At 37.9% G+C, this 15,319-nt stretch overlaps 2 protein-coding genes across 2 annotated transcripts in view; one reads left to right on the top strand and one right to left on the bottom strand.

The window, feature by feature from the left end:
• Nucleotides 1-2,756, bottom strand: part of FIG4 (FIG4 phosphoinositide 5-phosphatase) — a 127,755-nt gene extending 124,999 nt beyond the window's left edge. The window contains exon 1 of the mRNA XM_036872062.1: nt 2,481-2,756. Within this exon, the coding sequence (XP_036727957.1) occupies nt 2,481-2,546 (66 nt within the window). The 5' untranslated portion in view covers nt 2,547-2,756. The remainder of the gene's footprint in view (nt 1-2,480) is intronic.
• An 841-nt stretch (nt 2,757-3,597) lies between these two features.
• AK9 (adenylate kinase 9) overlaps nt 3,598-15,319 on the top strand; it is a 117,850-nt gene continuing 106,128 nt past the window's right edge. The window contains exons 1-5 of the mRNA XM_036871935.1: nt 3,598-3,662; nt 10,456-10,583; nt 11,849-11,912; nt 13,463-13,515; nt 13,615-13,711. Of these exons, the coding sequence (XP_036727830.1) occupies nt 10,467-10,583; nt 11,849-11,912; nt 13,463-13,515; nt 13,615-13,711 (331 nt within the window). The 5' untranslated portion in view covers nt 3,598-3,662; nt 10,456-10,466. The remainder of the gene's footprint in view (nt 3,663-10,455; nt 10,584-11,848; nt 11,913-13,462; nt 13,516-13,614; nt 13,712-15,319) is intronic.

The following is a 15,319-nucleotide window of genomic DNA, read 5'->3' on the forward strand; positions in this document are numbered from 1 at the left end:
TATGGAGCAATGGAGACTTTTATACCTTGCTGATGGGAGTGTGAAATGGTGCAACCACCTAACATCAATCCTATGACCAGCAATTTCATTTAGAGGTATTTACCCAGGAGAAGTGAAAACATATGTCTACAAATATAACTGTTCAAGAATGTTCACAGCTGGCTTATTAACAACAGTCTAAATGTGGAAACAGTCTAAGTCAATAGGGAAAACATATAAACAAATTGTGGAATATGTATACAATGGACAACTATTCAATAAGAAGAAACAAACTACTGATACACACAACAACATGGATGAACCTCAAAGACATTATGCTGAGCAAAAGACACTAGATGAGTGTGTACTGTACAATTCCATTCATATAAAATTCTTGAACAGGCATATCTAATCTAACATTTAAAAAACAGAATATTAGTTGCCAGGACGGGAAAGGGGGCAGTTGACTGGATAGGGACACAAGGGAACTTTCCGCAGCAACATAAGCGTGTGGTTAACACATGTATACTTCTGTCCGAATTCTATAGCTTAGATTTGTGCATTTCGATTTACATAAATTTTAAAGAAAAAGAACCATATAAAATAATAAGTTGTGGGTGGGAAGTGGAACAAGTTACAGATAATAGAGGATGACAGAATGTTGGTAATTTTGGAGCTGGGTGATGGCTAGATGGGAGTTTATTATACTATTCTGTTTACTTTGTATTTGCTTGAAATTTCTATGACAAAGCTAAAAACAGAAAGCCAAACACATAAACCATAAACCCAATGTTTAGCTGATTCATCTGAAATACAATTACTCTGTCAAATTGCTGTAAAAGTTTCTAATCACTCTCAATTTCTATATGCAATTTGTTGCCATTCAGTTACAAACTATCTATGCCTGGCACCAGCTGCCAGCCCACACTATTCAACAGCACCGTCCTAACCTGTTTTGCCTCATTTTTCTTCTTCACCAAATAATAACAGGAATAGCAACAACATTTGCCCCTTAGAAGTTTTATGAGGATTAAATAATAAAGTACGTAGAGTGCTTTGACCAGTGCCTGGCATAGAACTCTTCCAAAAGCATTAGCTATTAGTCTCATTAATACAACCTGCTACCATTTGTTTTTAATGCCTAGGATCTATTTAGTTGCCAGTAACTAAACAGGCAACTAAGAGATACAGAGTTTACTCTCCTCAGAATGGGAGCCACTGAAGGGTTCTGAGCAGAAAAGCCCTATAATATAAATTGTGCTTTAGAAAGAACACTCACATCTCAGCCAGTCCTCATGAATGTTCAGCTTATTAATGGGCTGAAATTTCTGTGTTTTAAATATAGTAGGTATGTTTCTACCTAGGGACATTTATCAGCACTTGTACAGAAAGCAGAAGGTTTTGTTTCAAAATGATACTTCTATACAGCTCTCCTCAGAGGACAACTGAAGATATTTGCAAATACAGTATATTAGGTAATTTCATCTTCTGGTCTGGATCTAATCAAATGAAGTTGTCACCAAAACTAATTTAGAGTCAACAGTGTTTCTACACTAATGATGACCTGAGGCAGACAAGCAATTAGGACCCTGTTATAACCGAGAAACTGTTAGGATAAGTACCTTCTTATACTCTTCTATCTAGTAGAGACAACCCAAGTTCCACTGACTGTGCCTTATAAGACACTCTATAGCACAAGGAAGAGTACTGTGCACGTTTCCAGCACATGCAATCTTGTTACCATAAAGTGTAATTTAAACAGAGACCCTAATATCACTGTTACCCCAATTTAAAAAAGTATACTTTATTTTCCAACCACACAAACGACAAAGTACGTATGTCTATAAACACCATTCCCTAAATTTTAGGGAACTAGTAACCTAAACATAAAAACGAATCTGCTTATTCTACTAGCAACTATTTTCATGGCAATTTGAAGTAATAAAACAAAATAAAATGTGTTGGAAAAAAGTCAAGAGAAAAGCAAAATAATGTTACCCCAACAAATCAACTGTCTTTAAACAGAGTTTTTCTTTCCTTTCAAATAAAGAGAACCAAAAATGTCAGCAATAAAAGCGCACGTAATTAACATAAATCATAGCGATGCTATGCCACGGACTAGGAAAACAGACAAGTTACTGATTCACAGGTCAAAAACATTCTCCATACCCCTGCCTGTATTGTAACCAGTGAACTGTAGAACTCTTAAGACTTCCTGAAAGTTGCAAAGAATTTCAGTAACTCGTATAAAACCTCATTAACAGTTACTGAGATACCACAAACACCTGTTGCCAGTGTGTTCCGACCGTGGCTTTTAAGTGGAAATGTTCACGTGCAAAAGCCCTGGGTGCGATAACTGGGCGAAGCCCCCTCAGGCATATTCCCGCCGCTGGGATTAGGGAATTGGGAAAATGGGGGGGCTGGGGGGGAAATGCTGCCTCTGCCCCACACCTACTCGGCCGCCATCCTGCCGCCCGCGCTCCACTGCGCAGAGTACTCACAGCTCTAGTCTCGTACAGGACCAGTTTCTGAACCGAGCTGATAATGGGGGCGGCGGCTGCGGGCATGGCCCGAGCTAATGGGGGCCCCCACGGCAGGGACCCAGGCCGCGGCCCAGGTTGTAGCAGCCTCTGGACTGCCCCAGGAGACTCGAAGAGAAGACGTCTCAGACCCTGCACCCCAGCTTCAGCCGGGAAAAACACCGTCTGGCCGATAAATACATAGACGACCAACTAATACTGCTTAAGTGTTTCCGGATCCTACGCCCCACCTCCAGGCAAGCCCAGCCCCAGGCACGGAGGGGGCGGGGCTGGAGGGTGCACCATAGAGAGGTCGTGTAGAGGTTCCCAGAACCTGCGTACTGCCGAGGGAGGAAGCAAAGAGCGCCATCTTTGGTACTGGCAAGAGAAAAAGTGGGCGGGGAAAAGAGCTGCTGGTTTAGTTGAATCTCTCATTTATCTGGTCCTTCTCTTTAGAAAAGTGGATCATCTTTTGGGACTGGATTGCTTCTTTTGAAGAGGTTCTCAGAGTTGCAGATAGATCCATTCCCAAGTTGGTCTGTTTTTCCCTGCCTGCTTCTGCCCTTGAGTTCTTGGAAACCTACAACGTTCTTTCACTGAGTGTCTGTGTTTTCCCCCCCGCCCTCGCTCTCTTTGTTGTCTATTTTACCCTTAGGAGAGTCAACAAAACCCACATTGTCCAGAGGGTGTGTGGTTCAAGCAATTTTTTTTGAATCATCTAAAGTTGGAAATTTCCAACTTTGCCACATACTTGTGCACGAGGTTAACCATCTGTAAATTCTAAAAATGAACTGCCGAGTGTAATGCAGTGCAGTGTAGCACTGGCTTTGTAGTTCTGCATTAAAATAAGGTTTCTTCCTTTGGATGTGCGTGAACATAAATAGACAATACATGTACCTTCTTTGATCATCACCTTCCATTTTTGTGAAAAGAGTGTATTCTAATTATGAATACAAAATTAGGTACAAAAGTGAATATTGAAAATGAGAAAATAAATCACAGCCCCACCTCCCGAGGCCCCGCCCCCCGAGAGGCTTTGCGCTCTTCTCAGCTCTGGGTTCCCTTGGCAACCGCTCAGCAGATCCCTTGGCAACCGCTCCACAGAGAGTCCCGGGAGGCGGCTAAGGCCTGCTGGTGGGGTCCGCTGGGGTCCGCTGCGGCCAGGTAAGTAGGGGTCGGAGCCCACGGCTCAGATGCATTTTGGTGTCGCACGAATGGGATCCCACCTCCTGTGGGGACCCCAGACCAGTTCCTTTTCTTGCAAAACTAAACTTCGGGATCTCCGTAAATTCCGCTTTTTAAACCCACTTCCCTTTTCAAGTATCAATGTCTTCATTCTACAGATAAGTACTGAGCACCTACTGTGAGATGTAAGATGTACTCTAGTGACAGCTAACCCAGCCTAGGCAGAAGTGCTAGGTTTCCCAGGAGATGGGCCCCCTGTTAACCGCAGAACCCACTGCTAGAGGATTTCTCAACTGCTATAAGTGTAAGGAAACTTTAAAATTTAAAATCCATAATGTGGCATTAGGGATTATATTGTAAATTCAAAATTGAGAAATTACAAATTTTTTAAATTAATATTTAATTATTTATTATTTTACATTTTCTTTCATAGTTTGGGACCCTTTTTATTAAGAACTGGAAAGATGGCCATGTCAGTTCTGGCATTTGGCATTGACTTAGATCTTTTAACTGGGAAAAATATTTAGTTCTGTTCCACTTCATAATGGAAACCAACTCTTCTGAACATGAGTTAAGTATTTGCACAATGTTTTTATTTAGGATAACAACTCAAAATAACTGTAGAACTCTGGTTTTCCAATATTTAGTTTTCACTTATTATGTTATACTATAATTAAGGACTTTCATTCGAACCTGGTCTTAGTTTTGTTCACCCAGAAGTAGATCCTGAGACAAAATTTGAGGACAAATCGTTTACATGGGCAATAATCTAGCAAACAACAGCAGGAAAGGGAAGGAAGCTAATAAAGGGAATATTATCAAGCAAATTTCTCTGTGGGCTGAATTCACTGGGGAATGCTTGGATGTCTGTCCCAGTTATTCCTTGTAAGGGGAAAGGGAGCTGGGGTATTTATTCACCAACTCCCATCAGTTATTGGTTGAGGGCTGCTATGGCAGGACATTAATTCCCCGTAACTTCTAGTCTGCCCTGTGCTCAGGCAGAATAAGTTCTGGCAGCTAGAAAGAGTCCTTAGACAAAGAGTCCTTAGACAAAGAATCACACATGCCAGCACTTGGAAGCTGGGCTGGCCATCCCTGGAAAAGGCACATATCAAGTGGATAGGGGCAGGGCACTAATAACATCTGCTACGTTCCACTCTTTGTGCCACTCATAGCCACTCCCCTCCCCACACATTAAATTTCCAACACCTTGTCACTGGTTCTTCAAGGCGGTGTCTGGTCCCAGTTTCTAAAAGAAAAGGAAGCACAAAAATACAGATATCTCCCTGCCCCCAATTATGCAGCAGCAACTACCTCCACCTGCCAGTGCAGTAACTCCTTATACAAGGGTGTGACTCATTGGGGATCACCATATATCATGTTTGTTACACCACTCTCATAGCCCCATTCACATGCTTCTTCCCCAGAGCTCTTCTTTCTCTTATCATCCAGTCTTGCTCCTTCCAGGCCCTGCACCAAGCCATTCAGCACTGTTCTCCAAATTGAGGACCTAGGAATACTGCTTAAAGCCCTACCCGCCAGGAGGATTTCCCCTAATCACCATCTCTCAGGGCTACACCTGAATGGGACTAAAGTCTGAAAGCATTCCATTTACAGCTTGCACCGATATATCGTGATTCATCCATGATTTTTTTTTCGTTTTTTTATCAGCTGTTCCTAGGGAATGCCATATGAGGTATAAGCCAAGAGACATTGGTGAGCCAGAGATAGGTGACATGGGGGTGTCTAGGCTGCTTGCTTATGAAATGTATTTGGCCTGATCCCAGTGTTCCATTTTTCTCATTCAGTGGATTACTGCTGTGCCTGCCCAACTTGAGGACTTGTCTGACATACCCAGCTCATGATGGGCACTTCTGTGTGACGTCCCATGGCCAGGCATTCTAAGATTCCAAAAGGTGTCCTACCACCACAGCTACCTCTAGCATCGTGGGATCTGGCCAGGTATATGGCCCATGAAGCAAGGCCTCGGGCACCATAGCCTGAAACTGCTGCAGAGCTCTCTCTTGCTCTTGGTCCCACTCCAAACTGACAGCTTTCCAAGTCACCCCTTAAATGGATCAGAGCAGTATTCCCAAATGTGCTACATGCTGTCTCCAAAAACTAAAGAGACTTACAAAATATTGCACCTCTTTTTTAGAGGTAGAAGGTGTAAGGTACAGTAACTTGTCCTTTACCTTGGAGAGAATGTCTCAGAATGTCCCAGACCACTGGCCTTTTAAAACTTCACCAATATAACAGGTCCTCGAATCTTTGTAGGTTTATTTCCCACTTTCTGCTGCCCACACGTCTTAGGAGGGCATCCGGAACACTTGCTACTTCCCGCTCACCGGGTCTGATATTGTCAATATTGTGGATCAACAAGACCCCTTTGTACTATATTTGTTACAAAGAGCAGGAGAGTTCCCGGGGTAAGACTAAATGTCCACTGCTGACTGTTCTAAGTAAATACAGACTGCTTCTGATCCTCCTCCTTGATGTGTATTGAAAAAAAAAAAGCATTTTCCAGCTGAGTAGCTACATAGCAAGTATAAGAAGCTGTGTCCGTCTAGTAAAGTTCTCTGCACAGCAGTTGCAATTGGGGCTGCCCCTAGTTAAGTTTACAGTGGTCCAATATCATCTGCCATGATCTGGTTTTTGCAGAAACTCAGACTAGAGAATTAAACAGGACGATGCATCTTTTAAATAGTTTTGGGGTAGCACTCTTCCATTTCATTCAGGATGACTTACTATTGTTTATCTAGGGCAGAGGCTAAGGAGCAGGTGTGCAGTTTCATGAGCTTCCACTTGGCCTTTTCAATGACAGCGGCCCTTATTCCACAGTTAGGGAATCCCTGTGAAGGTTTTTCCAGCTGCAATCCCTGTTATGCACTCAAGGACCAGGAAAATAACCACCGAGTGATCCTTCAGACCCTTTGGATGCACTGTAAGACAGACTTGAGCCAAGGTTCCATTTATCACTGGTTCTCCATTTGCCCTCACTCTAATACGAGGCTATGATGGCATTTTGGATCTGCTGGTATTGATGTCAGCTGAGACCCTGTGTCCTATAACTGTTGAAAGAGGAGAATATTCCTATTTCCACAGTGTCTATTTCTCTGGTTAATGGTTGTAGGTTCTCTTAGGGAAGGATTGGGGAATCCCTATTATAAATACTTGCTATGGAGTTGTAGGCTAGATCCTCGAGGACTCCTTGCCGTCCCTTCAGTCAGTGGGCTCTGGAATCATGAACAAGGAATCATGATTTCCACTGTGGCTGCTGACATCAGCCTTTGGTTCACTTGCCCTTTTTCGTTTTTAGAAATGTAAGTTAATCAACACTTTCATCGACTGCTCCTCTGTCTCACCCCTGGGGTGCCCATGGTTTATCACTATCACCGCAGATCTCTGTGGGTCTTGCTTGTGGCCATTCTGGGCTTGCTGCCCATTATAGTAATTATACTTACTTTGTTTCTGACAGTTAAGGGCTGCCACCTGGCCTCTGCTCTTCCAGACCCCGTCATCCCCACTGACACATGAGAACCCAGTATCATAGCGGCCTCTCCCTTACTTTAAATCCTGGCCCAAAAAAGGACAGCCACCACTGAGCTTCTTAATGATGCCAGCGCTCCCTTACTAGCTCATTCCTTAACATCTTAATGAAAAGAGTGCCCTCTGTCCATCCCAAAGAGCAGAGTAGGCTGATGGTTCTCTGGCCTAACATAATAAATCCATTTAACATGCCACTTCTGTGAGTATTTAACACCTGCCCTCTGTGCCCTGTCAAGGCAGTTCTGGCATTTGCACCTCATTGGTTTTTTCCAAGCTTCAAGTAACCTTACGAGCAGTGAATTAGGACTTGCTCCAGGTGTCCTAGCTAGGATGTTAAACTATGAGTCGTGGGAGACAGCCCACTATCAATAAACTCCTATCCAGTCTGCATTCCCCTCACCTGACACCCTCAAGATCTTTCCGAGGCCTGTTCTCCTGGGTCCTGTTGGTACATCATAGCCAGGCCCCGGAGCTCTTTAGGTGCATAACACCTTTCTTCCTGTCCAGTGCCTCCCCAGTTGGGCTGGGCTGACACTTGACCCCAGTTACTGCTCTAGAAGCTATGAGGGGAAATAAGCTTGTATAAGTCGAGCATTGTCTTCTGAGGCATCTGCCTCAGGTGAGGCACGGAGAGGCTGCTCTCTTCCATAAATGAGAAGGTTACTTCTGTTAATACAGAGCATTTGGGGGTAATCTTGGGGTTCAAAACTCAAGGTACTTAGACATCCAACTAGATATCCCCATTCCAGGCCTTATCACCCTGGTTTTAGTGTGCTTTACGGAGACTCCTTAATAAATGCATTATCTCTCTAAGAGGTTTAGATGCATTTTCTCCTTTACAACTACATTTTATACTAGCATTACTTATTTTGATGGTATTTTTTAAAAACTTGAAATTTCAGCCCTTTAGTTCATGAAGTTTTCATCTCAAATTTTTTTAATATACTAGTAATACTTCTTACTACATCTTATTTCATATTGTCATATTAAAATAATATTGGTATATTAAGCCCATTTGAATATTCTTAACTTCCACAGAGAAATGTAATCATATCGCATTTACCTGGAAGTATATAGCCCCCTCCAATCTATTTTTCATTGTTCTGTGAACAATGTCCCAGATCACTGGGACAAAGTTTTGTTCCATTTTTCAAGTCTATTCATTAAAGTATTTTCATAAGGTTTTGTAACTTTTCCATAAAGGGCTTGTATATCTTTTGTACTATTTAATCCTGTTTATTTTATATTTTTACTGCTAAGTCATATATATATTTGGTTAAATTTTCTAGCTATTTTTGATATATAGAAATGCAACTGAATTTTGTATAATGATTTTGAATTCAGCAAATTGGATTATCTTACTAATTCTTAAAATTTATCTGTGACATATTTGGGTTTTCTACGTAGACAGTCATATCAACTGGGAATAATTATACTTTTCTTTCTTTTGTCTTAAAAAGAACATTTTAAATATTTAATCATTAAATATAGGGGTGTCTTTCATTCATACCCTTTATCAATAAAAGAAGTTCCCTTCTATTGTTAGTTGCTAAGAGGTTTATCTTTTATTGAACATTAAAGGGTGTTGAATTGTCTCATACTATTTCTACATCTATTAAGATAATCATATAGTTTTTCTCCTTAAATTTATTTTAATATGATAAATTAATTTTCTCATACTAACCATCCTTGAATTCCTGGGGAAACCCAACTTGGCCATGATGTTATTATCTTCTTCATATATTGCTAGATTCAACTTGCTAATAGTTTGATTAGGGTTTTTAAAAATCTTGTTCATGAATGAAGTTGGCATATAATTTTGCTTTTTTGCACTATTCTCTGGTTTAGGTATGGAGGTTATATGAGAGCCATAAATTAAGTAAGAAGTCTCCACTTTATCCTTTTTCTGAAAGAGTGTCTATAAGATTGCAAGACTTGGAGCACTTCAATAAAACCATCTGGTTTCCTTATTGGAAGATTTTTAGTTACTGATTCAGTTTCCTTAATGGTTATAGAACCACTCAAGTTTTCTCTGTTTCTTAAGAAGCTGATTTTTCTAGTAATTTGTCAATTTTGCCTAAGTTTTCAAATTTGTTTGGGATAACTTTATGATAGCCTCTTATTATCTATGTATCTGCAACATTATTTTCTCTGTGGTCCTTCCTCCTATGTCTAATATTGTTTGATCAAGTAGACAGTAAATCAGTAAGCATTATAGAAGATTTAACCAATAAAATTCACAAACTTGATGTAAACAACATTTAAAGAACACTACATCAAACAAATATAAATTGTGTATCCTTTTCAAGGATGTAGACAATTTTTTTGAAAATTACCATGTGGTAGGCCATAAGGCAAGACTCAACAAATTTCAAAGAATTAATATAATATGGAGAACAGTCTCTGATTATAATGAAAGAAATCAACAACAAAGAAAACGTAGGAAAATCTTAGTTTTGAGATGTGAGAAAACACACCTCTAAAAAACTAATGTCTAATATTGTTTAATTGTGCCTTCTATCTTCTGTTCTTGATCAGTCTTGACAGAGTTTTCTATTTGTAAATCTCTTCAAAATACCGCTATTTAGCTTTGTTGACCTTCTTTATATAATGTTTTTCTATTTTATTAATTTTTAATATATATTTTTCTATTTTTCTTTTTATAACTTCTTAAATTGTGAGCTTATATATTTTGTTATATATTATGTTCATTATTTTTCAGTTCTACATATTTTCTCATTTCCATTACGATTTCTAATTAGAGCCATTAGTAGGCCCTACACACATACCCATTGACAAATTTATACGTGTATACACATATAACATATTTAATTTGATTTTTTAAAGCACTTGCTATTGGGTTTTTGTTTGGCTGGTTGTGTGTACACTAATTTGATCTTTAATAGAATACACACATCAAAACATACATGTGAAAATATACATGTATGTATTTTTTCCTTAATTTAGTCTTTCAAAGATACTTTATTTTAGCTGTCTTATATAGCATATAGCTGGCCTTTGCTTTCTGTCTCAAACTATGAACCTATTATTGTTTTAATAGATCAGTTTAACTTATTTGCCATTATTGGCAAAATCCATCTCTTAGTGGCGTGGAACGGCTTCTGGGCTAAGTAAATTCACAGAATAGTCTAGTTCTCCCTAACCTGCCTTCCTGTTCCTCCTAAATTAGGCACTTTAACAATCTTACTCTTTCTTACTGTAGTATTTTACATTATGACTTCTCAAGAGAAGACAGAAGAGCATCCTTTTGTGGATATATTTAATGAAGATGAAGCTGACAAAAACTTTATGTTGTCTAAACCTGTTTGCTTTGTTGTATTTGGGAAACCAGTAAGTTACCTCTTCTAACTTATTATTTAATATGTTTTTTAATTTTTAAAGTCATAATCTCATGTTACCATACAAGATTGAAAACCACAGAGTGTGCTAATTTTTTTGAGTGTTTGTTAGACTTTCACTGTATGACAAACTCTGATAAAGTATTGGTTGTAAATTATAACTTTCTCTCCTTTTATACACTATTATTGAAAAGGAACCTAGATTGTATTTATCTTTGCTTTTATATTATGAATAAATTAACTCATCAAAGCACTGCACCATGACAATTGTTAGTAGTATGTGATCCAAGGTTATTTCACACTTAACTTTCATATAAAACTTTCTGTGAAATTTGTTGTGAGGCTCTCTGGATATGTGAAGACAGGACACTAAAGAGACAAATGGAGGATACTCTCATCAGTGTCTAAAGCTCCTGAGAGGGGATGTGCTTCATCTTTACCCACAGTGTGTTAGTGGACCTATGTATTATCTTTCTGCAAAACAGGAAGAAACCAAGAATGGCTGTCGTAAGATAGCTCACCTTCCTAGGCAGTTCTAGTAAGGACCTCTAGATGAGAGCTTTCTTCAGCCTCTGAGCTTAGTTGGTAGTTACCATTAGAGGGCCTAAGGTGGTTAATATAAAAGCCTCTCCAGAATAGCAGAGTCTAAGGGCTGACTTGATTTTCTAGAGACCCTGGGACAGGGTCAAGAAATGGTTCCAATAACTTCTATTATGTTTCTAAAAAACAGAATAGAATTTTAAAGTCAACAGTGGAAGCAATGAGATGCAAGTGTTACTTCATTAAAGTGAACTTTTATCTTTAAACTATGATACTTTTCAAAGATGTCCATTAAGAAGGAATTTTTGCTCTTGAAAGTTACTAAATGGAAGTCTGTCAAGACATTCACAATTATAAACTTTAGGAAGGCAATAAAATGATGAATCTCAATATAATCACAATGATTTGTACTCAAAATTACAAAATTTAACAATCGAAAGAGTGCAATACCTAGAATACCATTATGGTACAGCTTCCTGGTTTCAGGGCTATTTTCTTAATTAAAAAAAAAATCACTTCATAAAATGTGGCAAATGGGACAGTTAATGGAGAAAAATGAAGCTATAAATATCTAGGGTCTATTCTTTATTGTATGGAAAAAATTTTACTTGATAATATTATGTAATTATAGTAACCATCAATAGAATCTTTAAAAATATCTGTTTTATTGGCAAATAGCTATTCTATTGGGTTTTAAATAATATCTTTCTTTTTAAGGGGGTTGGGAAGACAACATTAGCCCAACAGATAACACAGGCATGGAAATGTATTCGTGTAGAAGGTAAATTTTATCTTTTTTCCCAAATATTTTATTATGAAAACTTTCAAATATGCATTAAAATGTAAAGCATTGTACAGTGAACACCCATACGCCCATCTACTTACTATCTATTAGAGTCTATGATTAACATTTGCTATATTTGCTTTATCACACATCACTATCAACCCAGTGAACATTATCTTTAAAATAGCATCAAACATGTTTTGCCCTTCTGTGAGTCTTAGTTTTGGTCATAGAATTTAGGACGTTTATGAAACATCTTTGACTCCATCCTACTGCTTCCCATTCTCTAATTCCGTAATTTAGAACTATTGGGGATATGTGTGTTTTGGGTGTCTCCCTGTGAAATATGAAAAGAGATGGAACGCTCACAGCTGCTCTTGGGAAGATTTTCCAGGACTTAATTATCTTCAATGATAAATTTTATTTTTTATTAATTATAATTTGCTTTGCATTCTTTGCAATATATAAGACAGGGATTGATGTCTTTGTATATAAATATTCTTTTAATCAATAAAACCATTTATGCCTTAATAGAAAAATAAGCAAGAGAATGAATCTGTAATTCATAAAAGTAGAAATAAAAATGGACAAATATAAGAAAAGAGTTTAACTTTGCTGTTACTCAAAGAAATGCTAATTAAAATAATGCTGATCCATATTTGCCTAATAAATTGGCAGTGAATCTTTAAAGTTTCTACCATCATTGTTGGCAAGAATGTTATCAAATGAGCATTTCACATGCCATTAGTGAAATTGTGATCTGGTACAACTTGGGGGAGAGAACAATTCTGCAACACATAACACACACACACACAACTTAAAAAATTTCCCCTTTTTTAATCAAAATAAAATTCACTTGTAGGAAATCTTAAAAAGTACCAAACTTTCCATAGATTATTAGCAGCTAGGGACATAATCAGCTCCTGGGTCCTCCACTAGGTTATACCCCTGTCATTTCTGTCCCCGGATATCTTCCATCACGGAATGAAATACCTCCTCTTAAAAAGGAACCAAGTTATTAGAATTTCAGCCTCAGGACCCCTTTTTGCTAGATAAATTTCCGTGTTTATCTATTTTTAACATTTCTTGATGCATATTTTCCTTTTATACAATCAATGTGCGAAATTAATGGGCTGTAGATGTAACTACGTATGATTATAAAAGAATCTGGACTGGTAATACTACTGTATACTTTGTACGATACTTTGTAATTTCCAAATCACTGTCATATACAACCTCATTTCATCCTCGTATTCCCTTGCATACTACACAGGGCACAAGCATGCAAGGTGCAAAGGTGTTTGGGAAGTTAGCTTCCCCAAGATCCTTTAGCTAGTGAGTGTCAGAGACAAGTTTTCTGTGGAATACATTCTGCTACCTTATACTTTAGTTAGGCTTAAATGACATAATGTGTATAAATGTGCTTTGTAACCTCTGAAGTGACACAAATATTAATCTTTGTTACTAGTTAAAAAACACACAAATACGTTTCTTAACTTGGAAATTCTAATAACAATTTGTGCTAATATTTTGAATTCATATTTTAGCTTTACCAATTTTGGAAGAACAGATTGCCAGTGACACTGAATCAGGAGCTATGGTAAACAAATCTAACTTTCAAAATTGTTACGATTTCCTTAAAAGCTGTGTGTCACAGGTACATTATACAATCATGTACAATATCTGTGTTTGTTCTTAGTTGCAGTCGATGCTGATCAGTGGTCAAAGCATTCCAGATGAACTTGTCACAAAGCTAATGTTGGAGAAGCTCAACTCCCCAGAAGTCTCTCACTTTGGTATGCTTATTTTCATATAGCAGTGGCTATCAAAGCAGCCTTAAAACTCGTGGTTTACCTGAGGCACAAATAATTCCTGAAGTTGCAATTTTTTTTTTTTTTGCCCTGGCATAGGAAAGGAATCCCAGAGTCCGAATTCAGTTGAGCAACTCCAATAGTTTTATTTGCTTGTTCACTTGTTTTTATTCTTCAGAATCTACATTTGTTTTCAAATTTTAAGTTTATATGATTCAATCTTCTTTTAGTAATGTGTTATCTAGCAAAAGCATCAAAAATCTGCTGTGGTCCTTGATGCAGTGCTGACAGCCTCTGCTGATTGCCTTCCTATTCACCCTGAGTTTTATTACTAAGTCCTGACAATGATTAGGTTTCTCTGCATTAATCCACACTAATAAGGCTGGAATGGGAACTAGAATGACACCGGCTTACCCTCTGGCTCCAGATATTGGCAGGCTGTAGCCTGTTCATCCAGTCTACCTTCTGACTCTGGACCCAAGAAATCTCCCTGCCCTCAAACGGATGCTGAGCAGGGGCTTTGGACCTAATTTCTCAAGAAAGACTACTGAAGTTTGGAATGACTAAAAAGAAAAAAGCAAACTCTATGGCATTTGCAAAAGAAGGAAGAAGAATCAAAATGTGTTTGGGAGAAAATCATCCACCTGAAATGGATTTATTGAATGAGAGAAGAAAAATTTAGAGACCTGCTTTACATTCTCAGTAAATTAAAAGAGGACATTGTCACTATTAAGAATACAGGAATACAAATAAAGTGCAGTACAATGAAAGTCAATAGTGGAAATAGCAGCAGCAGACTTGTCACTGAAGACCATATATATATATATATATATATATATATGTATATCATCTATGTCTATAGGTAGAAAGATCTATATATAGATTATGTACAGAATGAACTATACCTATTCATACATATATAGATATATATCCAGATGTCATCTCCTTTATTTCATATAAATACGCTATCTATCTATCCATTTATCTATCTACTGATCAGTAATAAAGAGGATGAACTTGGGAAAAACACCCAGAATGTGGGAAGTAAAATGAGTAAAAAGGTAAAAAGGACAATCCTGGAATTCCAACATAGGTCAATAAATGACCTCAAAAAGTATAATGATTGAAACTGAAAATGCATATATAAAGGTAGATAGGCAAATATCTTTTTGTTTATTCTTTACCTCACCTTACCTCTTGAGAAAATTTAGAGTGACTTACATGGCAACAAAAAAAATGGCATAAATTATAAATATTGGCAAAAAGAGAAAGCAAAAAACATGAGAAAAATAAATCTACTCAGCTAGGCCATTCAGTGTTCATAACCCTTTTAACTTCTTATTACAGAAAATTTCAAGCAAAAGTAGAGAGAATGATATAAAATCCCCCCATGTGTCAAAAACCCAGCTTCAACAATGACAACTGTTGTTTCATCTTATTTCATCTATGCCTCTGCATACATCCCCCCCCAACCTACTTTATTTTGAAGCTAATCCATATCGTATCAGTTCATCTGTAAATGTTTTAGTCTGTATCTCAGAAAGATAAGGACGCTTTTAAAATTTATCACATTACCATTATCATACCTAAAAA

Source organism: Balaenoptera musculus, chromosome 12 (genome assembly GCF_009873245.2).
Source record: "Balaenoptera musculus isolate JJ_BM4_2016_0621 chromosome 12, mBalMus1.pri.v3, whole genome shotgun sequence".
Taxonomy (NCBI): domain Eukaryota; kingdom Metazoa; phylum Chordata; class Mammalia; order Artiodactyla; family Balaenopteridae; genus Balaenoptera; species Balaenoptera musculus.